Source organism: Struthio camelus, chromosome 15, assembly GCF_040807025.1.
Source record: "Struthio camelus isolate bStrCam1 chromosome 15, bStrCam1.hap1, whole genome shotgun sequence".
Taxonomy (NCBI): Eukaryota; Metazoa; Chordata; class Aves; order Struthioniformes; family Struthionidae; genus Struthio; species Struthio camelus.
The window spans coordinates 6,626,046-6,652,403 of record NC_090956.1 but is presented as its reverse complement, the minus strand read 5'-3'; the positions used below and the strand labels follow the sequence as shown (position 1 = coordinate 6,652,403).

Below are 26,358 nucleotides of genomic sequence, written 5' to 3'. Positions count from 1 at the left end.
CGTTGCACTGTGCTGGCCCCTCTGCAGCCAGCGGCATATGGGAAAACCAGAGACTTCCCCAGTTCCAAGGTGGGCAGAGCCTGGACACAAACAGCCGGCCAACTTCCAGTGAGGATGTCAGTTGGGAAAAAGAGAGCTTCCCCTTCCTCCCTGTGTCCTGTTTCTTCCTCCCCACCTGTCCCCAAGCCTGCTCCTCACTCCTATCTCCCCCCAACCTAAGCTTCATGCGCTTCCCCCCTCCCCACAGCATTACATGAAGGAGATCCAAAATTAATGTCTACAAACCACTGAGCTGTGCGCCAAGCTTTTCCATGGATCGAGCTACAAGGGCTTCCTTAGTCTCTTCTCAGGCATACACTTACTTCCAGGACAACTCCTTGGTGCTCATACAAAGCAAAAGCCTCAATGCCAAAGCAGCCAGGGAATGCACGGCAGGAGCAAAAGGCTCCAGGTTCATAGGGGCAACCTCTTAGGAGAGGCATGAACCTTGGAGTACCTGCCTTACCCAAGAGCTCTGTTGTTTTCAAGGACCATATGGCAGTACTTGACAGCTCTTTGCCCCTGTCAGATATTTATAAATGCACGTAGATGAAAAGGGTTGATCAGAAAAGGAACAGGGACTCGTGAGCAGTTTGAGAGAAGGGAAGCTTCAGGCAACACTGCAAACAAGACAGTGCTCCAACACACACAGTCCCCCAGCCGTGCATTAATAAATCACATTTTACAGCTTACAGCACATAAACCCAGCTAGCGTGCACAGAGACCCAGCAAGCATACGCACACTTGTTAACACTCTCACCTCTCCCCTCCAACCAACTGCAAATTTATCACTGATCTCCCAAGATTTTCTAAAATGATTTTTTGCAAACAGGGCTGGAGCTTTGCAAGTGACAAGCTGAAGACAGACTTGTACACCCGGTACCTGGAGTGTTTGAAAACTGTTGTACCACCGGTGTCGCTGTTTGTGCTGCCCCCGAGGGTCTGTTGCCTGTCCTCTGCGGCAGGGAACTGCAAGGTGGGTGGTGAGTGTGGCAGCAGGGCCCTGTGATGATCTGCCAAGCCCTGGGTAGCTCAGTGCAGAAGGAATAATCACTGTAAAATTCAGCATCGCAGTTATTCTTCACAACTCCCTCATGGGAGAGACAAGCATTATAATTACGGCCGTACAGACAGGAGCTGCTACAGCGGCAAGGTTCAGCCATCTGCTTGGGGCTTTATTCCGCATTTGGCGTCAAAGTCGGAACTGGAACTCCTTTCCCCGATGCTGTGTCTCTCCAGCAGCGCAGGCTGCTTTACAATGGTCACACTTTCATGCGAAGGCTCCCAGGCCTCGGTGAGCGAGACTTAGCGTAGCCTAGCTTCCCCAAAGCCCTGGTTTCATGTAGCGCCCAAGTCTGCTCACTGCCTAACAGCATTACAGTAAGAGCAGGGCAGAGGTGCTGCTTGCCAAAGCAGGACAGTTGCCCCAGCAGCCTCCCCAGCTGCTAGCAGGACCAGCCTCTGCACCACACAGGCACATCAGGCCAGGCATCCATCTTCAGCAAAACACCTCTTCCAGGAGCGTTAGCTTATTAAACTTTGTTGAACAAATCAGTTTTGCTGGAAGAACAGGGTGCAGCAGGGTAATTCATCTGTGTCTTTCCTCCACACCGAAGGAGTCTCGGAAGACTAGTATTTTTTTCTGCACCAACCTATTATCCATTCACTCCTGGGAGGCAACTTTCCAACGGGCAGAATGCTTTTTCCCTTGTCACTTCCCAGCATCACTTCTCGCCTCACCCGTGTTTTGCTAAGATAGAGGGTTTATTGTAAACTTATTAATTACTTCATTTCTCCTGCGAGGAGCCAGGAGAAAAATTTTCAGCAGCAGCCAGGATCCGCTATTGTGTTGGTGGAGGAGTTCAGTGTGGCTGACGTCATGATTCATTTTCTCCATGACTGAGGAAGGCGACTCGCAGTGCCATGTTGCGCATATGAATCAGGCAGCTTTCCCCTGGCACAGCATGCCAGGCAATTCATCTTCCACTAGGACTTCTTCAAGCAGAAGAGAAAACGTCAAACTTCTGCTGTTGCCTTTCCTTCAGATGGCAACACTTCCCTGCAAAACCCTGCAGTGGGGAGGGGCTGGGAAGATGGGGTCTGCAGCCTCCCCAAAGCACATGCTTGTCCCACCACTTCTGATCAGCTGGATATATAGCAGCTGTTTTCCACGACTGTAGATACATTCATGAGTCCCAAAGCGACTCCAGTAAGAGTGGCCAGTCCTACAGCTACTGTGAGCTTCTAACCTAACTTTCTACCCGGCTTACTGCTGCCTTCTCTCCAAGCTTAGAAGTAGGTCCTTGGTGATATCAGGAGGAAACCAATGCATCCAGAAGTTGCAGCAAACTAATCTGTTCTACAGCATGAATGAGACATGTCTGGAAAAAATAAGGTAGCAATGTCTTCCCTTCTCAAAGCACTACCAGCCTTGGACTACGGATGGGTGATTTGTTACCATGTCTTTATACAGCGGAGAGCACAGAGGCAGCACAGTACACATCCCAAATAAAGGAGTCATACACTCAGATTGGGAAGTGACACTTTATTCTTAGGATAAAAGGGGTATCTCCATTGCAACACAAGATGTCAGACTTCAGTGGGTGCTGTATCCTCCACAGAGGAGAAACACTTCCAAGGGAAGGGGGACACTCCCAGCAAGGTGGGCAGATACCCACAGCCTGGTCACAGGCAGCGGGCTAAAACCAGCAGTAAAGTGAATGCACCTTGAGGAGATCCCTCCCACCATCTGCATTCCTGAGATAACCCAAGAGTCTTGGTGAGGAACAAAAAGCACATCCATGACACTGGAGCACACCATGTGACAGAGAGGTGTCAATACAGGTATAGAGTCTTCAAAAGTCCACTAATGCTTGTGCTTGTGTGCTGAGTGACAGCAGACCTGGGGCTGGCACTCTGGGGCTTAGACTCAGGTAATTAGAGGCAATATCTTGAAAATAATTTCAACCCTGCTGAGTGATGAGCTTTTTGTGAGAGCAGGAGGTTTTTGAAATGAACTTGCTAACTCATGACTCTGATCCTTCACCAGTGCCCTATCTTCAGGGACTAACCCCTTTGCTCCTGTTAGGAGAGGACAATTCATTAACCATGGGGCCAGGGAACACCAGCCTTCCTAAACACCCATGTTTTGTTTGTCTGCTGGGGCCCTGATTTGGAGGATCCTCTTGGGAAAAGCTGTGAATAGCAAGGCTGTGGCTCCTTAAACCAGCAGTTCCCACCTACTTCCCAGAGAGACGGTAAGACACTTCGGGGAGTTTAAACACATTTTACAGTTCACATGTGTGGTTTGGCACAGGAGAGCCCTGGGATAGAGCTAGATTTGCTCTTCCATATGAGGCAGATGTTGCTTTTCAAAAGAGCATGAGGAAGCAGGTGGGGGTTAGGGAATCAGCATAGAAGAAGAGGGGAGAAGGAGTTCCCCAAAAGACAAAAGCCACTCAATGTCATGGCTTAAGGGTGGGAGCGGAAAATTTGTCCTCGCTACCTTATGAACACCAGGGGTGAGTCACTATCCTGTCCAGGGGTGCTCCTCGCCTGGCTGGTGGGTGTTGGTGGGACCGGTGCAAGCTAAGCGATGGTCTGGCGGCTGAAAAGGTCAAGGGTGAGGGCGCTGAGGAAGGCTGGGATGCTGTCCTGGCGAAGCAGGTGGAGTTCAATGAGCTCCCGGATGGTTCGAGAGAACTCGGTTTCCAGAAGCTGCATTTTCCCACCAGAGGAGCTGGAGGCCTGAGGGGAAAGAAGAACAAATCCATTAATACAGCAGGGTTTTAATTCACCTCCCACAATGCAGAGGAGAACTAGCACCATGACTCTGAAGCCTCCTTCGGCGTGGATCTGCCTGTAATCAAGCAAATGTTATCTGCTGCAGAGCAGGTGTTTGACACACAGCCTAACTGGGCCGCTACTGAGCTCTGCAATTCCAAAATCTCTGCACAGGACCCCCTGCACGAGCCTTCCTAAATAACAAATGGCACAGCAGGGAAAAGAGCAGTTCGAACATCTTGGAAACAGCCTGTGCAAAGGCCAGGCTTGCACCACCTGCAGCAGAGCAGCCAATGCACAGCCAGAGCACCCACACCGGGGACTCCATCGCCTGCCGGTGCTTGGGTTGCAGGAACTACACCAAAGAGCTTGCTTTCTACAACATGAAGGAGCATTCATCCCTGAAGTCCTTCCTCCTCCTGAAGGAGGAAGTGGACGTGTTCCCAACTAACATGACTCCTTTCGAATGAGCTGCTGATTCACCCCACATCCCTAAAGTGTCTCAAGATGTTTAAATCACCCTGGCAGCGCATACCCAAGAGCTTCAGAGGAATCATTCCAGAGATGCTAACATGAAAATAAGGAAACTCAACATGTGGGAAGACATTACAAATCTCCTGTAACATATAAAACAAGTAAAAAAAAAAAGCTAAATGCAAGAGATGTAAGGAATGCTTGCAGCCTTTCCTGCCCCTGGAGGCATGAAAGCTGCTTGTTTATTAATAAACATCAGAAACATCACAGCGGAAATGCTAATCCTTTCCCCTGTCATTTTCCCCTTCAAAATGCTCCCACTCCTAATTCTTCTGTACCACTGCTTCTCCTTGAAGCCCAGCTGGGACACTGTAAGGGCTCCTGTGGGGCGCAGGAGCGGGGCAGACTGTTACCCTACCAGAGGGATGCCAAGACCCAGAGCTGAGGATTTCTGTGGGAAGGGAACGGAAGGCATGACTTTACCTGCTAGGAGAGAAGGTAAGTGTTACTTGCCAAGGGCCCCAGGGAACCTGCTTGTTTCTGATTTCATGTTTCCAGGAACCTGGACACATCTGATTATGAACTTTTCATGTACGTGTCACTTCTGATTGCAAACAGCACACGATACCAAGGATGTCCCTGTCACCCCGGGGCCAGGGAGAAAATCTAAACAAGATTTCAGAGAGGAAAAGTAAATTAGATTCTCCTCCACTTTAGTTTGGTTCTTTTTCAGCAGCTCCAAAGGAAGTTCAGTGCCTCAGTCGGTTCCTTAGTGGAGCCACTCTGCTCGCTTGCTGCACATCCACTATGCCATGGGCTCAGATTAAAGAGTCTAACTAGAAAAAGGGAAGAAATGGCAGATCGTTAAGAAGCCAGTCTGATGGCACAGCGAGGAGTGTAAACCTGCAAACTATCTTAACGGTTAGGCACAACGTGAAGCTCTAGTATAGTTACGAATTAGTATATGGGCTGGGTGCTGTCAAAAAAGCACAGGCTTTGTTTTGCAAATCTGTCCTGGTTTCAGCTGATGAGAAACATGAGTTTAGGATGAAGGTCCAAGTATTATGAATGCATCACTTGTGTCTTCAAAGTCAATGCTGAACTGAATTCACCTGAAACAGGAATTCAATCTCTGTATGAAAGATAGATATTGCCTCCTTCTTGGAATTAATACTCTTTGGGCACAAAACTAATTTTCTAAGAACTTACAAGTAAATCCATTAATTGGTTTACTAGTTTAATTAATTAAAGCAAGTTCCTTAAGAAATTTAGCATCCACTGCCAGATCATTTGCCTGTGTCCTTTGATCTCAGAAACAGAACAACTTAAAACGTTTTAAACTTCTTGTCTACTTTGAGCTCACAGGTGTGAAGACAACGTTTGAATAATTTCTTTTTTGTGAGATTAATGGTCACTTCTCTTGACTGTTCTTCGTAACTGCAGTTTCATCCTTCAGCAGAGGCAGAATAATAATGTTTGGTGAAGCTACGTGAAGAAATACATGCTTTTGAGAAAACTATTATTTCCCATTGCATTCAACAGGGCTGTGGTTTCTCTTGGTTGTGTGATAGTGAAGAGAGGCACCACCTTCCCCCTTGGGCTTCCTCTCACCAGGAACAGTCAGAAGGAGCATCCGCAGATGATGTCTCACCTGGCTTTCTTATGTTGTCTTCCCTAACAAGGAGAGAAAAAGGAGAGAAAGCAATTCTATCTCTGCTGGGAAATGTTTATATGTTAACTCTGAGGATGATGCACTTGCAGTTCAGTTCATTTAATCTCATACTGCTTAAAAAAAAAAATTAGAAACTTGTTTTTTTGGGAGGGTTTTAAAATTGCTATCATTGTTACTGCTCTTCTTGTCTGTTTTTATTGCTTTTTCTTTTTTACCCATCTGTTCATAAGGTAGTATAGACTGGGATATAGACAGATAGACAGATTTATTGCGGTTGTTGAGTTCAACAGCAGAAGAACCTTTGCAGCATGTGTGTTACAAACAAAATGATTGTAAGAATAGCAATACATTCTCATTAATCCACACAATTTCTTTTCAAAAGCAAGTTTGCAGCATACCTGGGACACCAGGCGAGCTGTGGGCAGAGAGGAAAGAGCTAGCAGTGAGGTAGCAGGGGAGCTGGAGAGAGCAGAGACCACGACAGGGGAGGAGGCATGCATGGGTGGGCGGGAGAGAGGAGGGAGAGGATGCTGGAGGGGCTCTGCTGAATGAAATCTGCACGCTCGCTCCCTGAGTGCTGGCTGTTTCATGCCGTTCTGGATCAGTGCAGAGTATACCAGTGACGCCAGCTTCAAAAACTGCAATTATGAAACATACATAGCTGAAATTTCCAGTGGTTTAAAGCTATCAGGGCACTCAAGTCATCCTCTTCATTGCTTATATCCAGGATTCCCTCCACTCTTTTTTTTTTTAAATCAATTTTTTAATTAAAAAAAATCTCAACCCTCGAAGAAAATTCCTGGACACAATCACTACTAAAAAGGAGTTAGAGCTGAGAACACACACCAACTATTCACAGGAACACAATCTATGTAAGACAATCCTCATTCACCCCAGCAATGCACGCCTGGGAATTCGAAGTCCAGACGAAGCCAAACATCTCCCAAGCACATTCAGGTATGAAATGCCCGGGGGAGGAACCCAAACTAGCATCATTTGGACCCACAGGGTCAGTCAGCGAGCAGAAAGGGGGTTAGAAAGACCAGAGCATATTTAAAACCAGTTCTAACTACTCTGGGCTCTGTCTTACTCAGAGCTGCATGGCTATTGTGTGTTGTTGCTTTCAAAGGCAACTGTTGAAAGAAAACCAGCAAGATTTGGAGGTGTGCTGAAAATACAGGGTCAGAGGAAAGGCTGAGTCTGGGAGTCCCCCATCCTCCCTGTAGGCAATGCACACAGGGCTGCACCAAGAGGCAGTTTGGGGACCAGCATCGCGCTTCGCTCCCTCTTTCCCACTGCTAGCCAGCTAAGCACAGTGGTCAATGTGAGAGGCAAATACCCCCCACAAAGTGTCACTGACCAACGGGCAGAGCAGGAGCCTGAAGATCGGTCGGATGAGAATACCATCTCACAGACTCGGATCGGTCTCTTCTCATTCATGGAAAAATCAGGCTGGCTCAGTAATTTAGTAATTACTGAGATTCAGGTCTAAGTCATATATTTTTCAGACCTCTAATACTCACGAAAGGAAAGAGATTCTAGCTTTGGCTAAGCTCCGTTGCCAGTTCAGTCTGATTTAAGGCCTATCGGGACCTTTCCTAGAAAAGCAATGGAAATCAATCCTTGCCCGGTGTTACCGCATGCCTGGTTGTGCTGGTGGGTGTGTGCAACTCCTGCTATGGATTTCAAGGGTGACATCCTGTTTTCTGCTCATAGGCTGTGCTACCCTATAGAGCAATCAGATCAGCGAGCCGATTTCACCGCATTGTGTAACATGAATAAGACAAGTCTATTTACCACATGGCGACATAAACTCACAGCAGTTACTCCTAGATCTGCTCAGAGAAAGGAGCCTTTAGTACAATTGCCTTTCCAAAGAATCAAGATCAGCTGCTGCCTGACAGAGGCAAACATCATAAATCTTCCTTTTAATCCAGGAAATTGGTAAATTATTCAAAGCTTTAGAGCTTTTATATATACACATATATAGATAGATATATATATATATAAAATTTTTTTTTGGCAGGCAAAGACTTACATTATAGCTAAAGCTGCATGTGTGCATTCAGTTCTTTGCCACACAGGTACCTGGGAACTGGGGTGCCCCTGCCACTTCTTCTGCTCTATGTATCCATCCATGCAGCAGATAAAGGGTGGGATCTAAAACTAATTGCTGAGGTGAAGCCCAAGATGGTGAAGCACTCAGAGAAGAAGCTGGAGGCTCCTCCCCAGTCACCAGATAAACTTTCTACCTCCTTCATATTCTGCTCAGTGCATTTGCTGCCAAATGCCGGGGGCATTTTCTATCTAACTGCAGTTTTATCCTGGGTAAGGAAATGACCAGAGCAGAGAAGGGGTGGAGCAGAGAGCCTCCCCTCTCTCTCTTTCTCAGTGACTGCTAAGAGAACTAATGTGTCTGTATTTTAGGAATGGCACAAAGTACCATACCTAGGTTCATTTAACTGCTGCACTGATTGGCAACATGCAACTCTCTCAAATAATCACCAGCATGGTAGAAAAGCAAGCCCTTCCCTCCAACGGGGACCACCTCAGCAAAGGGCTACAGCAGCCAGCACTGAAGATGTGTAGGAGCAATGAGCGCTACCAAATGTCCTCGCTGAGGGAAGGACTCGAAGCTGGCAGAACCATGCTAGCAATGCAGCAGTGCATGAACTGTAGAGGAGGTGCTCTCAAATGGTGGTGCTTTGATATAACACAAGCAGGGCTTCTGGCTGCATTGATTTTGCTTTGAAGCTGAGATTGGTCTTTGCTCCCATGCTGTTATTGCACAGAAACACTCTCTGAAAGCTAAGTCCCAGCATTTAATTCGCTGCTTGCTCCATCAGCTGAGAGGGGGCTGTGTCAAAAGTTTGATTGACTCCTTTGGTCATTCACAGGAAAACATACAGCTCAGAAGTGCACTATGGTCTAGAGACACCAATTTTTACAGTTTCTTGTACACCCTCTTCCTCTTCTTTCTGACATATTTTGGCAGCTAGTTAAAAAAAAAAAAAAAAAAGAAAGACCCCGCTCTGTCTCCAAAAATGCCATCAGCTATAAACTGGAATCAATTTAGTGGAGTGAACTAGAGTGAATGTAGTCATCCAAAGCTTTTAGGAACCTTTTTGAAAGATATTACTTGAGCACATGACCCAACGCCTTGTAGGCCATCAGACTGCGGAAGAAGAGTGAGAAGAGGATGCCCGGGTACTCCAAAGACAGGGCGAGAAGGCTGCCAATAGGGATGTATTATCATGAAGAAACATGGGGGAGAAACATGGAAAAAAGAAAAAGAGGGCTTCGGCATCCAATTTCACCATTAAGTGAGGATATTCCACCTCAGATTTCCACACGGAGAAAGCACTGCCATATTTAGGGGTGTGATCCACATAGGACATACAGATGTGCTCCCGCATATTCAAACATAAAGATCCAAGCGCTGAATTTGGAGTTCCCACGTGATTTTCGGTAAGCTGATAAAAGTGACGGTGGTGCTTTATACCAGGGCAGATGTCACTTTAAAGCAGCAGGCAGGTGTTGTAGCTCAGCTTGGGAACCTCAGTTCAAATACCTTCTCAGAGTGACGAAGGGTTAAGTCTAAGCCTTTGGCAGAGTTGCCGGCATGGCTCTCCACCCCTCGGCAGTCAGGAGCTTTCGCTTTGCAGATGAAGCTCTGCCATACCCTGCAATAAATGATACTTTTCGAGGTTATGATGTATTAGGGGTCAAAACAAGCAAGTGAATCACTGTACAGTGATATTTAACCAGTGAAGGTATTGTGGGGGCTCCATCTTATCTGCTGAGAGGCTCTTCTCTGCTTATGTCATGAATCACTTCCTGTGCCAGGTCCATACACACAACTACTCTGAATATACTGGGAAAATAACCCTGTGCATGCCAAGGGACGGGGCTATAAGGCTGAGACCCCATGAAGAGCTTCCCTCTGTTCCTTTCGGCTCACTGGACTCCTCTGGTGTTACAGCTCTGCTGTAGTTGCGCTCGCTTCTCCATAACCCAGTTCTCTTACTGACGTCTCCCTTGTCCTCATGGTGTTCCCAGGCTCTCCTTGGAGACCTCTGTGCTGCCTATCTCCCCACAAGATCAATCCCTTTTGCAATTTGCTTTCACCATCAAAGTCCCTCAGAGCTACTCTTCATAAGTGACAGTCACTCCCTCTTCCCCAAAACTTTCCCCCATCAGGAAAAGTCCTCAGGGTCTGCTACACCAAACTACCTCTCCAAAACTCCACAGTGTGACCTTCATCTGTGCCACAAAGCATCGCCTGTCGAGCGAGCTGGGCACATTCACGTTCCTGACGGTCCCTGGCCTCCCCGACGGCTTCCCCAACGCGCCCACTGCCAGGCGTCCCGCCCGCCTCGCCACCCATTAATACGTGTAAATCCTGTCACAGTCCAACAAACCAATTTGAAAATTATTTCTTAAGAAGCTGCCTGCTCTGACCTTTAAAAAGAAAATCTTTTTGTTTCTGGCTCTTGCTTTAGATGCTGAGATTTTTCTAAATGTCAAAGGCCTTCTTGTCCACATGCTGCTGTCAGAAGAGGAGAGCCAAAACATAGCTGCAGAGAGGGCCTGGAGCCTCTTTGCGGGATCTGGTGCGCAGCAAAGGGAACAGTCTCAAAAACACATCTGATAAATCAGGGCGCTCGTTCGTGCCCAGTGGGCCGCTCACAAGCCCCCATCTAAGGGAGCCCCCTGTACATACAGCCAACTAAAAACTCGCAAAACTTGAGTGCCCAGCAAAGAATACCCAAATCAAGCCCTCTTGCAGCGAGACGTCAGGCATTTGATTTTAGGCAATCAGCAGCAAGGTGGAAGGTGGAAGAGAAGTTTGATCCCCACATGCTACCACTTTCTAACATCTATCGCCAGACTGGCATTAATAAGTATCATTACCTATCTAGAATAAGCATCTTTCTTCTTCACTCCTGTACCACAAGGGCTCTGCAGTGTGTGACAGACAGAGAAACAAAGAGGTTCGGCGTGTGTGTACGCGCGCACACCCATGGAAACTGCCCGCTGAAGTTTTAACAATCCAAATAGGAGGTTCTGAGCTCTGAGTAATTGCTCAAACTTGGCTCTCTTGGGTGATGATATCATTATCAAAATCCCCCAACTGAATTATGCCTCACCAATCAATCTCTCCTAAGTACTACATGCTGCTCAAATATCAGGTCCCCAGGTAGCCACTAAATCACTTTAATTAGAGGCCGTTCATTTAAAATTAGAGAAATATTAAAAAAACAAAAAAACAAATTGCTCCACAAGATGCACTTATGGTTGGCAATATTTATGAGGTTATTTAACAAACTGTTTACTGCTTTCCTTCTTTCTTTTCTGTGGTAGCCGGCAAGTTTCTGCTAGCTGGTGATACCATGCCGCTGAGCCTGACACGACACCTTCCCAACATAGCTCTAACAGGATGTACAGTTCTTCATCACTCAAGCAACCTACCTTTCACAAATGACCATTCCTTGTCTCCAGCTAAATTTTTTCCCCTATAATATCCTCTTTGTAACCAAAAAGAGGAAGAGTACTTCTTTATAATAATTGCTTCTTGCCAAGACCTCTGACCTCTGTGTTGCCAGCTTGCTATATAAACTGAATTTATGAGGCAGAGAGGGATGGATGCCTGTAAAGGACCTTCCAGGAAATGTAATGAAAAAACTGCTTTTAGCTGCTGAGTAAAGGAAAGAGAGCGCTTGGCAATGCCAAGAAGAAAATTGAAAGCTGGGGTAGGATAGGTGAGAAACAGCACTGCGTACACCGAGATTTACAGCAAATACTTCCTTTTTCTTTCTTATTATTCAACATTGAGATGAAACACAACCCCGCAATGTCTTTAGCACAAGAGGTCAGCTCACACACTTCCATCTTAATCCAAAACATGACCCAGGCACTATATCCACGAGTGATAAAAGTGATGGGGTCCTGGCTATTCCATCAACTCAGTACCAAAGAAATGTGGAGCGGGGAGCATTGCACAGCAGTGAGTTTCTCCATACAGCTACGTGTTTTGATGTATGTGAGCTCTCCTGCACCAGCCCCAAGAGATGTAAACAACAGAAAATGTAAAAGAGAGCGCTGCCATGTGCTGAAGTACCTCCATCTCTTTCGACGAGGGGAAAACAGCTGGTATTAATCCTGGGGGAGATTGTTCTGAGCACTGGAGTACAAGTTGGTGTCATCTCTCCTAACGCTTCTCCTAAAGGTTACTGCCCTTTACACTGTCAAATGTGATGCCACAGAAGAAAGATCAAAGGCTTGAAAACAAGGGAAGCACATTTTTTGATTCATACTATTACTATTTTATATCTGAATATTCCTATATATCTTTCTTCCTGAAAGACAAGTCTTTGAACTGCTATGACTTTACCTATCACCGAGGAGCAACCCCTGGGGTAAAATGTGACAGCTATTATCAGGGTGCATTAATGCGATTCAACCGTTCAGGACAGACAGAGACAAATATATACAATTTAAATCATAGGGTGGAAGAACTATTTCTCAGTCTGAATTAATACCCCTGTATTTTCCAAAAGTGCTTTCAGAGTTTTAAAGGACTAGTATTGAAACTAAAATTCCCTGTCTCATCTGTAGGATACACTCTGTCTCCTGTCATTATGCTGTAAATTGTACATCAATATTGACAAAGAGGGAAGAGGGTAACATACATGATTCACCTCTAACATCTGCTTCTGCATCTGCAGGTTCTGCTGGGGATCTCCAATCTAAACATCAAGGAGGCTTCACCCTGCAGATATTTTTTGAGATGATACCTAGAAGCAGTTCAGCTGAATACAAGACCGGTGAGAGTAAATCACAGCAGACTTGAGATGCCCACCCTAAACTAATACCGACAGGCTGTAGGCTGTAAGTCAGAGCCTGAGATCCTAAACTGCAACTTTTTACTAGGCCTCAAGACAGTTAAATAGTCAGTGTTCACAGCCAAAGGCAGGGCCTTTACAAACATCAGCCAAAAAGCAATGTAGACGAAAGCAAGGCTGCAGGTTCACAGAATTTTTCTAACACCACATTATAAAAGTTCAGAACATGAAATTAAGCCTCTAAAGCAAATACCTTGTGAAACGGCTCAAGATCTTTACAAATCAGCACCTTTCTTGCACGTGCAGGGACACACTGATCCCCCAGCCACAGGCATAGTTTCTCTGACCTACAGTGAAGCCCTTCAGAAATAGCAGCCAAACGCATGTTATCACAACTGCTGTCACAACAAAGTACCGCAGAGCTGGACCGCTACAGCACCCAGGCTGCAGCTTTCCAACCATCTGTGAGGTGACCATATTGGACTGGTCAAGCGACAGAGTGAGTAGCTAACAAGCATTAACAACATCTAGCCCATGTGTTCTGTCTAGTAAAATGCCAACCCATCTGTCTGTAACATTAGTGATTCCATAGAAGCCATATGCAGGATAGACATAAATTAGGAAGAGAAAAATCTCTTCCTTTCTCTAAAATGACTCTGCAGTTGCAGCTGATAATGCTAGGGACTGGGTGTTATTAAAGTTCTGTTTTCCTAGCCAAATAACAGCCCTGTATTTCTTTACGGCCCTGCCACCCAGAGGCAGGTGTCATGATTCTGACCTGCCCAGGCATCTGGTGAGCATGGTGACTTGGAACAAAGGGAAGAGTAGGTGCCACTCAAATCAGGTCCCAAACCCAGGAGAGTCAGAAGCAGACAAACAACATGAGGGAGATATCAGGGACTGGCAAAGAACCCTGAGCAGAAGAATCCTTAATTTAGAAAGGGAATTTATTTCACTAATCAGCAAAGTTGCTTATTAATTTCCTCTCCATCTCTCCTGCTGGGAGGAGAGCTGGAAGCAAAGGAGGAGCAGAGAACTGAGGACGTGGGCTTCTGGAACAGGATAAGGAAGTAACTATGGGAGAAATGGGATAAGATCATCTGTGTGCGCTTTAATTAAGATGGCTTGGTTCCCTAAGTGAGGAGATAGTCCACTTCTTGGGAACTGCAGCTCCGAGCATGAGATCTGTAAGAGAAGATCGCACATCGAAAAGAGATGGATGGAACCATGGTGAATTCTAATGGCAACTTTTTGCAAGCTGCCGTGTTGCCTGGGAGATAAGCAACTGCTCTTCCAGAGTGTGCTACCGCTCACCAACGACAAGACTTGCTGGAGCCTTCACTGTTCACTGAGTCATCTCAGACATGCGCCATTCTTCTGCTTAGTTGCTTCTGCATCACGCTCCTGCCAGGAACCTCTGTTTTCCCTTCTCCGGATTAGAACAAATAAGCAGAAAAAAACACCACTAGCCCCAGCTGACAGGGTGCAAACAGGTCATACAGACTTCAGGACTCTCTAGCTGCCAACCAGAAAACAACCCCTCTCTTTTGAGAGCCGGGTGGCTAGTTTTGCAAGAGACGGGCAGTAAGTGCGCATTAGGGGAGAGAGGCTGGGAATGGCTAAACGAAGAGATTACATATGATGTCTGTGAGGCACATCTCACTGGAGAAACTCATTTTGTGACACAGCAGACACCAGCATGTGATTAAGTTGTTTATCCTCCTCATGGTTTCAGTATCCTTCTGGAAGTCTTGTCATGAGCAGGAAGAATGAAAGGCTAAAGAACTCAACGAGATGCTCCTGTGACCAATAATGGCTCAAGAGACCAATTATGATGAACTTAATTATGACCAGTCCATTAGACCTTAGATATGTGACTGCAGGGTGGGACAGTATATGGAGCATGCCTGTTCCTAGCTCATTGAGTTTGCAAGGCTTGTGGGGGAAGAAGTAACAGATGGACCTGATGGCAGATTACAGCTGAAATTCTCACTATGTTTATTCATTACCATCTTCTAGTTCTTATTTGTCATAGTCTGGCACCCCAGGCAAAAATGCAGGTTTAAACCCTACACCAAGGAAAGCAACGGCATACATTAGTCACCTGCACGCAGATCCAGTGCACTACATTACATTCAGCACTGTGGAAATCAAGGCCACTGTCCAAATAGGAGCAAGAAGAACATAGCGACAGGATATGGGAGAAAAGCCCATTTCATCTGACTCTTTTTAAAGAAAATATTAGACTCCTACCAGTCAACAACTGCCTCTTCTTATGCGGCTGTGTGACCTACTCACAATTATGAGCTGTCAAAGCAAAATTTAAGTATTGGCTTTGGAAACAACTTCAGTTGCTCTTGCAACATCAATAACTCATGTATCAAAATTGACAGTCTTATCCAGGGAGATGTTTTTATCGTTTTTGCTTTTTGCTGGCTCACAATTTCCTTTTTCCTAGGGTTTCTTCATTCAAAATGGCTGTCATTTGCACCATTGTCAACATTACTAAAGTTAGCAAGAGAGCTGCCACTCCCTGAGGGTCAGAGAAGGATAGGAAGGTTGGTTCCCTTTGAACTGACAATAGGAAAGACACTTTCTTTTCTCTTGTGTCTTCAAGACTGAGTTTTGACCCTTAGAAGCTTACGAACCCACTGGGGGAAAGCACGTTCCTTGTAGTTCATCAATACCCAGAAGTCAATATTTATTCTGGGGGGGGGAGATGCTATTATTTCAAGAAACTCATCATTTGTACCTCAACTTCAAGACTTTTGAGTGCATGCAACTGGTGATATCAATACCTGAATTTGTGTAATGACCCAACAAGGCTGGTTGCCCACAGGCAGTAAAGGTCAAAGACTGAGATGCTGAGGAAACCAATCAACTGGCCCATGCACTTAAAGTATATTTTGTTTTCCGTGAATAGACTTGTAGTGGTAAATGCAGTGTCAAACACCAAATTGCAGAACTCCTCTCCACTCAAGCAGATAGCTCTGACCACTGCGGAAGATGGAAGCCCACAGCTGAACAGAGGTTGGAGTTACAGTGAGGGAATAAATAGGAAGATTTTGGTACTCAATGAAAACGGAGAAGAAATTTCACGGTATCCCTCGAAGGGACACTCAGACCTCTGGGCTACAATGCATTTGCTGAAAGCTTCTGCTGTTGTCACTTGTGCTGTCATTTGGCACTAAACTCTTAAAGAACATGAGAAGACAGCACTGCTGGTTCTCATGTCTGGATGAACATGCTACTCTTCCCATAGGGAAAAGGAGAGGTTTTCTATTTAGTGAACGTACCACGCTAGAACAACCTCGGAGGAATCTGCCTGGGGCCTTCACCCTCCCCATCTGACACACATCTCACTGATTGTCTCTTCTTGCTGGTGTTTTCCCACTGATGTGCTGCCATTCGCCAGTCAGCTCCTGTCACTGGAGGTGCGGGGGGGGAAAGATTTATGCAGACACCATGTATGCAATTATGAAAACAGAAGACAAGACACCCGGATATCACACAAATTGATGCCTTTTTGCTGGCAGGCTTTTTGCATGATCCAGTAACAGCTGTCATGCTCCAGCCTCTCTCATCTCAACACTGCTACTGCTTCAGCATCCTTCCACATCCTTTAAGATAGCTTTCTTCCCTTCCCTCGTGCAGCTTGCGCCAGATGCCACAGCAAAGCAGGCAGTAGCATGGGATGCAAAGAGGAGACAGCATGTTTTCATAGCAGCATTAAAATGTAACGTTCACTTCTTTAGGCAAGATGCAGCTAATTAGCAATGACCTCGAGGCAACCAAGCTGCTCAACCAGCAAGCTCTCCTGCACATGGAGCTCTTTAAAATTTGCCCTTTCCCTGTGCCAAGTCTTTCAGCAATCTTCCCTAAAGGCCAATTGCAATCTGCAAATATACACATCTATAGTCCATTGCCTTCTGGAAACAGGGGCAGGGGTGTGCACAGCAAAGGTGACACAGCCATTTGAGGAGAACTTGACGTTCATCTCTTCTCCAAGCACGTCCCCCTCCCTGCACAACGCTAAGGGAACGGAAAGGACAGGCCTACACATTTCCTTGTCGGTGCAGGTCCCACAGTGACCTCTGGAGACTGGGAGCCTGTTATTCCCCACATCCTCACAGTTTCCATCCCTCCATGCTTATGTTTTCTTTTGTAAATAGATTTAACCTTTCTAAAATTAAGAGCAGAACAGAACTTCCTTTGGCAGAAATTCAGCTTTAGAAAGGCGGAGGAATACAACATTTTCCAAACATTTGAAATCCCCAGACTAAAGATGCGTGCTAGTCTCTCCAGTGCATGCTGTTCCTGCTCATTATTCTGAATGTTAATACATTAATAGATCCTCCCCTGATTAACGGCTGTACTAGGCTCTCTTTCTAGGAACACATATGGTTCCCTCTTGCCACAATATTGGAAGATAGAGCCAAAATATTTAAAAAGTGACACTAATACAAAAATTTTACCTCTCCACCCTGATGTAAATAACTAAGGCTGGAGCCAACCCTTAGCTCTAAATGCTTCTTATCTTCAGAAAGTTCTTTATCATATCTGAACATATTGACTGAGGCCCATTTGAAACAACTGGGCCGTCTGTGGTTTTGACGCTGCAGCAGTAAAGCCACTGCCTTGCGTTCATTCACTCCACAGGATGCTCTTGGTTTGGCTGATAGGAGCACATGCTAGTTCGGCACGTAACCAAGCGGGGCATTAAAAGCCATATATGCTATACGGCCTGCATAGCCTTGTTCTACCGCAGGGGTAGACGCAGATCCCAGATGCTGCACGCAAGGGAATGTGAACACTTTTTTCTTCCCCACACCTGGAAGGTCCAAACATTGTCCTGAATTAAGGACATTCACAGAGGACTCCAAACGATGCTTCCCCAGCTGTCTGTACTCAGCAGCGTTCATCCCACCTGGTGAAGGACGTGGTAATTGTCCCTCTTGAAAAAGAGTGGTAAAAATTCTGGTAGAGTATATCTGGCTTGTCTTAACTTGTAGGGCAACTTTCCTAAAAGACCTCTTTCATTTTTTCCATGCTGTCATTACCTTTCTTTTCTGCAATAAGTCCTATACTAAGCCTACCTGCCCAATGGTACCCAGCTGCTACGATCAACAGCAGTTTTCCACTTTGTGCTGCTTGCCAGAGAGCTGATGAGTCTTGTTATTGTCTGAGAGTCACACAACGCTATTGCAAACAAAACTCTGAAACTTTAAAAATCTTTTTTCATTCAGAGGAGCGAGACCTGCAAAAGGAGGGGCTGCAGGTTTATACCCAGAAAACATTTATCGCTACAGAACTGAAACATGGTGTGAAAATAAAAGCTCTCAAAACCTGCTTTGACACATTCCCAAGCGCGCCCAGAGGTGTTCCTGCTATGATATACCTAACAATGCTCTTGAGAATTGTTTTCACAAACCAAAAATACAAACAAGACAGCAAAAGAGCCAAGAAATATTTCTTCAAGTACCTTGAATCTAGGCTATTTGTGCTCTAAATACATTGTAGGAACAATGTAAATATATATTCGGATGTTATAGAAGGCCACAACACAATGAAAGAGCTCAGCAAACAGTGGGTACCTCAGTACAGAGCACGCACTAAGTCAGCAGGTTTATTTTAGATCACACACTTCTGTCTTGCTCAACCAGTCTGCATTTTACGATTCAAGTTACATGTGTTTGTGCATATATAAATGTCCATGAGATACTCGCACTCTGTGGTATGTAGAAAACGCACACACAAAGCAGAGGATGCAGATGAGAAAACAAGAGGATGAGTTTCCTTGGAGGTTTTGTAGACAAAGATGTTTAAATGAAGTAATTTAGAAACAGAAAGAATCTTACAAACAAAGTGCTTTTAAGTGTCGCATTTCACTTGCTTGTTTTCAGCTTAATTTGAAAAAAGCCTCAGAGGGAACTGAAACACTTTAGCTGCTGTTTCCTCATTTTTGACGTTCCCTGGAGAACTTCACCAACTTCGCTCACTGTGTGTTATACACCAAACTTTCAAGAACGCTTCCACAATGCAAGGACAATTATAAACTCAGCTCACACATTCCTGCTGCTTTAATTCCTTAAGATCTCAAAAACTTCCTCGCTAACATTAGCTTGTCATCCTTCTTCATACCGTTTGACCTGAGCCATAGAGACAAGAAGAAACGGGCTTTCCACATCTGCAGCAAGTCAATGCCCGAGTGTGCAAAGGGCTCAGCGTCCAAGTCTCATTCTTTGCCTGACTTGCTGGAGAGATCAGAGCTTTCTCAAACCACGGGGCTGGAGGGAAATGCACAACATAAGGGATTAGGAACATTTTGCAATAAATAAATCATAAACCCCACACAGCACTGTAAAAAGGGGATGCCCACAATAAATCCTGCAGCCATGCAGCCTGTGGTTACGCTGTAAATATAGAAGCACCTGCAGTTGACAATCGCTCCAGGATGCAGGCAGAGCCCCACTAGCAGTGCAGGCTGTGTCAATAAAGGGTACTTAAGTGTGCAGAGGGCTATTAAAGCCCAACAACCAAGCTATTCATCCTAATGACTGCTCCATTCAGGACAAGCTGACACATTGTTCCCACAACGGGACCCTGCAAATGACTTTATTTAACCAGCAAAACAGATTTGTGTTGTTTCTAAAGGCAAATGAATCTGGCTTTGGTTGCACAAGTTCTGAGCTGTGTTTGTCTTAGCGCCACTGAAAGCATCAGGATTGCAGCTCAGCTGGACGAGACTTAGGAGACTCTATTTGCCTTGTTCAGTCTCCCATGGAACACATCTGATCCCGAAAACAGCCTCACACATAAAAATGGGCTGGGTTTTAACTGTAAAGAAGCAGAACTGTAAAGAACAGTTCTGAGTCTACTTTTCCCAAATTTTTGAGGAGTTATTTTTAATTTAGTTAAAGACTTTCAGTGGTTTACCTGTGTGCAGCGAGACTGGGAGACCTTGAGGAGGTCCTCCACCTTGAGGAGGGGATTTTGAGGCAAAACAGTGCTCAGGCTGGCAAGGGAGATGTTACTAATTCCCATACTGTCATTTTTCAGTGCATACATGCCCCATCTTTGACTGGGTGCTGCTCAGAGATGTAATATAACTGCTGCTGTGCTGGAGGCTGGAGGGTTTCCTACCTATGAACTCAAGCCAAACAAGAGGTGAATGGGGAAACAGTCCCCAGAGAAGTGATGCAAAAAGTCCAGGTCACACAGCAGGGCAGCAGCAGGGCTGGGAGCCAAGTACAGCTCCCACAACCCCTTGGGACCCCTCCAACCTGCTGGGCCATGCTGCAACCGCACAGCAGGGACACCTCTTTTGCTAAGGTACAAACACAGGCGGACATAAGAAGACGGCTTTATTCTTGAGTTGCTATGTAGAAATGCATAGTTCTTTACTTTTTAGTGGCTAGTTATTTAACTTTAATGCTCCATTGACGTTATTTCTTCTACGGAATATTATATACACGTCTACGTACAAATTTGCAATATATAAATAGAGTAGATCAGAGGTGACCTTTATGTTACGCACGTGGAGATTCATACGGCATGAGGGCTAGCTAGGAGGCTGAAGTCATTAAGATATGTTCTCATCTAAAGTTGCTTATGAATTATTTGTAAGCTATTTTCTCACTTATTTTGTTATAATACTCCCACATACTCACCAACCAGTAAAAATAGCTTAACAGTGAATACATGTTTCGGAAGTCTGTTTGCCTATTTTTCTTTTGTGCAGCAGCTGCTGTTGCCATGCTGTCGTTGCTATGTTTTCTCTTTTCTTTTTTTTTTTCCTTTTTTATAGGGAAAAAACCCCTATTCCCTAAACATGCTAGACTCAGTTCATAGAACAAAATACCTGAGGCAGAGCTTAGAGAAATATGATATAAACAGGTCAGAAGAGCATAGCTTATGTGTTGGAGAAGGTCCTCTAGACACTAATATACATACATCTCTCTGAAAGAGTTAATGAAACTGTGAATGCAATTTAGATAGACTATCAGTGAGCTTCAGATAAAAGATCCTCAAAAGAGAGTATTAAAGTATCTTAGAAACTGGGCAGTGACAGGTAAAGCTCCATGTTCAATTAAAAGTTGATAAGAAGGTAGGAAAAAAAGATTAAATAAAATAAATGGCCAAGTTCCATCTGGGAAATAAGTCATTAAGGTTGCTCAATAAGCTTCTTGGAAGAGTCCGTAAAGCTTGACAGTAAAAATTTGTCTCTGTGGCACAGCCCTGAGAAATGTACATGCTCTTTTCAAAAGCCACAGGCCCAAGGTGCAAAATCTGACCCTGTGCTGTAAGCCCCAGACTGCAACCTTCCTCCTCCATTCCCTTTAATGAAGTGTGTGGGAGTTTCTGCACTGGGGTTCTGGCTCGGCAAACAGGCTCTAGAAACAAGCTGCTTTGGGTTCCCCATACTTCCTCTGCCTTTCAGCTCCAGGGGAATCTGGATGATCCTTCCACACCAGGCCCCTTGCCAATGTCCACGGAGGCCTGGGGAGGAGAGCGGCAAGACGATGACAAGGATCAATAGTTTCAATGCAACGATTGACGGCTTAGAAGACAGAAAAAACGTGAGATGGCAAGATGACTTAGGTGACTCAGGACGGTGGCGAACTGTGAGGCACTCTGGGAGGACCTGTGCAATTCACGTCATTGGGCAACGCTGTGGCAGAAGAAATTCAATACAGACAAGTGCAGTGTAGTGCATGTTGTTCTGCCAATTTAAAGGACTCTTAACACGCTGATGGGTTCTGAAATTATGTAACCTCTCTGAACAAAAAGCCAAGTGCCACTGTGGCCATCTTAAAGACAACTTCTCAGCGTACGGTGTCATTCAAAACAGCAAGCAAGATGTCAAAGTAAAATAGGTTTAAAAAAAAGGCTAGAAGTACCATGTCGTGTTTTTATACAAGTTGAGAGCATGTCCTCTTCTCCTGGGCAGTGAGTCAGCTTCAGTGCATGCATTACAAAACGAGGAAGAAAGATAAATTAGGTTTCTCTTGTTGAGGCATGTGCTATGTAACCTGCCGTCTTCCTCTGAAGATGATCTCCATCACTGACTGCATCCCTGGGTCACCAGGAGAGACATTAAAGGCTGGAACAATTTACTGCAGAATTAAGAAGGGTAATAGTAAAATCGAGTTGGATAACGCGGTGAATGCTGAACAGGATGCCATGCTAGTGAAGAGTCTGTTCCTATATTTCGTATGCTCTTCAGCTACTACTCTCATTGACTGAGACGGACAAGAGGCACAGAGCTGGATTTTCCACTTCAGGAACCTGTCTGCATTGGCTGCCACATTCCTGCATGGAAAACCAAATTTCCCTAGGTCAAAAGCCCAACAGGCCCACAGCCTGCACGGGCACGGGTGCTAGACCTGACTGCAAGCTTATAGCACTGCATCAAAGAGAAGAGTCCTTCCAGCCACCATGGATTACTTCCTCCTTTACCCACTTCCCTTCAGCCCCATACTTCAGGGTCTACCAAAGACGGTCTTCCTCATGCCCCGTCCACAAAGAACAACACTTCCAGCCATGCCAGGGGAATTGTACAGAGCTGCTTAGCCCCAGGATTAAGGCCTGGGAGTCAGGAGCGTCCAACTTCATTCTTTCTTCTTTACTTTGACTCCCAGCACAAACTACACAAGAAGTATCGTTCCTCTGCATCGCAATATCCTCACCGTCCACTAGAACTTATAACAACTCCTCCACCAAGCAGGCATGCTGTGAGAATCAATTGGTATTTGTAAAGGCCTTTGAGAAATGTAAGGCACAGCCTGCATGTGAAAATTATTGATATGATTCATTACCAGGCATTCATACTCTATTTATACAACTCCCAGTCTATTACTAAATATTATGTCCATTTGAATATTGAAATCACCGCTGCTAATAATTTCTGCTAATGTTACACTGGTCTTTTGGAGGTGGCTTTTTCTGCTTGAATGGGAGAATTGTGGAGGCAGTGAACAAATGTTAGAAGAGGAATTAAAAAGAGGACAACAGCCCTGCATAGGCTTCATGGAGAACAATAAAAAAATCCATTTGACAAATAACTTTTTGCTAACGCTTATCTGATTCCTCTTTACTTGCTCTTCCGTCTCAGCTGAATCTGTATGAAAATCTGATCTCCACTGGTTAAGAATTGGCTCTCTTCTGTGAGATGAAAATGAACAAACCCTAACGCATTGTGTCTCTCCAGGTAGACCCTATGGTGTCTGCACGCTGGCTTGAGGACCCCTGTGTCCCCTCTCAGTGCCTGATCTCCTTTTTGCCAAGTGAGGATACTCCGTCGTCAGAGCTGCCACCCCTGCCACCCTTAAGCACTGACCGTTTGCCTCCAAGCAAACGCACTTCCTTCTACTTTGCAATGTTATTGAAAGCAGCACAATTCAAGACCACTCAAAAAACTCTGTTTCTGAGAAGTGAGAGCATATGCCTATACATTATATATTTATTCACACACTGAGGCATGTTCCCACTCCCAAGACACACATGGTATGTTCAGATTTTTTCAGTCCAGCATGTTTTGCAAATCTGCTCTCCACCCCCTCTATTCCCTAGTTCCACTTTATCAGTATCCTGTTTAAGGGAAATGCTGCTTACTGTAAGCTAGAAACGTTAACATCAGGTCAACGGACCACTTTTTAAGAAGCAGCTGTGGGAGAGGGAGAGATGGGGCATAGCTATTTTCCTGGCAAAGCTTCTTTCCCTTCCAGTTCAATATATATTTCTTTGCTGTGATCTTTCTGCTTGCTCCTTGCACTGACAAAATACTGCCAATATCTGCAGTGCAAGAACTCAAGGACAATCAATATTTCACTTGAATCAAATACAATGATTTTTTGTTTTCAAAGCTCAACATTTTGCAATTAAATGTCTCAAGATGTAGCGAAATTAAGGGGGGGCTTCTTTTGTGAAAGGCAGGAGGGAGCAGCTCAGAAGTAGAAACCAGAGCAAACCAGCAGTGAAGCCAATAGAAATATGCTGCATCGTTTCTTCTTTTTAATACATTTTTTACGAGAAGTGAGATCTTTGATTATATTTTTGATTAGGAGAGACAGCCATGGCCCTGCCCTATGCACAGTTAGAAGGAAAGAGCCTTTCATGTTCATAGATATGAGACATCAAAACAGCCATTCCCAACTCTTAAAAGGATCAGACAAAACTGCAGCTCAAACTGTGCCAGGGACTTTGGTGCAGGCAGGTTCCCGGTGGAAAGCAGTCTCCAAGCCGCGAGAAATCGTGTGGATGCTGACACTCCTGTTGAGTGTGGGGAGAAGTACGGGGAATTTCTCCCAGGGAAATCCAGCACGACAGTTGTAAATCCATTTCAGAATGAAAAGACGAAGAGCGATGACAGCCACGCCGCATGGGGAGCAGCCAAAAAGGAGCTCTTGCTCATAGGTAAAGACTTGCTGCTTCATCGGGGGCCCAGAGGAACCAGGTAGAACAGCTCAGTGGGGTAAGCACAGGACCCCGGCAGAGCGGAAACGGTATCAGGATTTTCACTTGTATCACAAAGAGGTCAGAGCATCTCCCTTCTCTCTTCCCAAGAGACTCGTGCACTTACCGGACCTCCCAAACCTGCTGATGTCCAGTCACAGCACTAGTATGCTGATAACTAGCTCTGCTGTACAGTACAATTCGTCTCTGTCTTTAGAGCTGAAAAAGAGTCCCACGTGGACTCTCTGCTTTAGAGGTCACCTTGATTCACTGATAACCTACAACCGTTGAATCGTGCGAACAAGAGATTAGAGTTCTGATCTTGCACGACTCCAGTTGAATACTAACAACGGCAGCACAGTGTCCTGGCTTATCCCTAACCATCACCGCAACGACCCTTCGTTTGGCTGCGGGATCTGCAAAATCTCTATGGTTGGAACGAGACAGGATAGCAAATCAACTCATCAACTCATTTAGAGGTTAGTTCATCCTGGATTCAAGCACTTTCTCCTCTCATTGCTCACCACCATGCATTACAGAAGCAAAAACCCAAACCCTGGACAATTTTTCAAGATTCAAAAAAGAGCTGCCTATGTTGGTGGCAAATGACCATATTACCAGAACTTGGCCCAGCTAAGCAAAGAGATGTTCTGAAACCGTCAGCTGTATCTGAAGCTAACTCAGATTGCCTGAACTCTTCTGCACTTGTCCACAGTCCTGAATCCTGACCAGCTACCCTAAATCGTTAACAGACTTGCTGATGCAGAAGCGCTCATCTCTCCTCAGAAGCAGCGTCACCACCTGCCCATTTCTAATCTTTCTTTACAAGAGTGTCCTTAAAAGGGTATGGCACCATCTCATCTCTGCTGTCACCCTCCAGCTCCCCTCTAATTCAGGCTATCATGTAGAGATAGCATTGGTACTGCACAGCCACCAAAGCCAGGACACCATCTAATCCGGCATGTCTCTATCCGTGGCCTCCATCGGTGGCAGGCCTGAAGAAGTGGCAGCAGTAATCAAAATGGCATTAAACCAATTCCACGCTCAGACAAGATAACAACAGGTTGCGATGGATTCGCCTGCCAGGGCTGCTGCAGATTTTTATCCTCTTTTTCCTTCCTAATACAACAGTGATGTCAGACCTAGGGAGTCCACGAGGTGCCCACAACTCACTCTCAACACTATGTTGACACCCCCCTGACATCTACATTAAAGATGAGCATGACCATCATTCAAACACCTGAGTAAGATAAGTACTTGGATGAAAAACAGCTGGCCCCAGCTCAGTCCAGACATTACAGAGGTGCTGCTGGCAGGGAGAGGATCTGCCAGGAAATTCAACCCCATCTTCCACTGAAGTGCCTTATCTATCTGGGAGATGAATAGCCTTTATTTCCTTCTGCACAAACTGCTGCTACTGATACGTACCAGAAGTGCCTGCAAACAGTTCTTCCCTATTTCAGACCAGCCAGGAGGTTGCAGCCTTTGCACTCAGATGTAGGCATAACTAGTGGGATCCATGCGTCTCTTCCCGACCATATAAATCACACGCACACTTTTCAGCTGGACCAGCTCACAGCAGCTTGTCCACTTAACATAGAGGCAGGTGAGAGCACACTGTACCAGAGTGGCCCTTTGTATCAGCTTGCCATTAAGTACCAGATACGGTGCCATTGATTTCAATTAGTTTTTTGTTCCTAGCAAGCTCACTAGGAATACTTAGCCCAGAGCCTGAAGCGCTTCTGAACATCCACCTTCCTTGTTTTCTTTTGCTTTATTGAAGTGTTCAGTACCTAGCCGTGTAGGAGACGGACTGGAAGAATGTAGCAATCTGATTTCATCTGCCAGTGTCACTGCTGGGATCAGAGCAGCACTGGGAGCATGGTTATTCTGCTGTGCTGGCAGATTTTTCCTCTGTGAGATGTGTAGACCTCTGATTTATGTTTGGGGCTTTGATTTCACGAGATACACCGATTTGATGACTGCCAATTGTTATTTTTTAATCTTTAACAAACAACAGTGAGCTGTTAAAGTTGCAAGCACAGCCACACGTCACGATTAGCTGCATAGTGGAAGATGACTAAGGTTGCT

General features: G+C 45.4%; 1 protein-coding gene across 3 annotated transcripts in view; it reads right to left on the bottom strand.

The window, feature by feature from the left end:
- Positions 1-2,569: 2,569 nt before the first annotated feature.
- The window catches only part of MAD1L1 (mitotic arrest deficient 1 like 1), a 373,922-nt gene continuing 350,133 nt past the window's right edge, over positions 2,570-26,358 (bottom strand). For all 3 annotated transcript variants that reach the window (XR_011134664.1, XM_068908329.1, XM_068908330.1), the window contains one exon: positions 2,570-3,786. Coding sequence is in view for 2 of the 3 variants with exons in the window: in XM_068908329.1 (XP_068764430.1) it covers positions 3,628-3,786 (159 nt within the window). In the remaining variant the exon portion in view is untranslated. The remainder of the gene's footprint in view (positions 3,787-26,358) is intronic.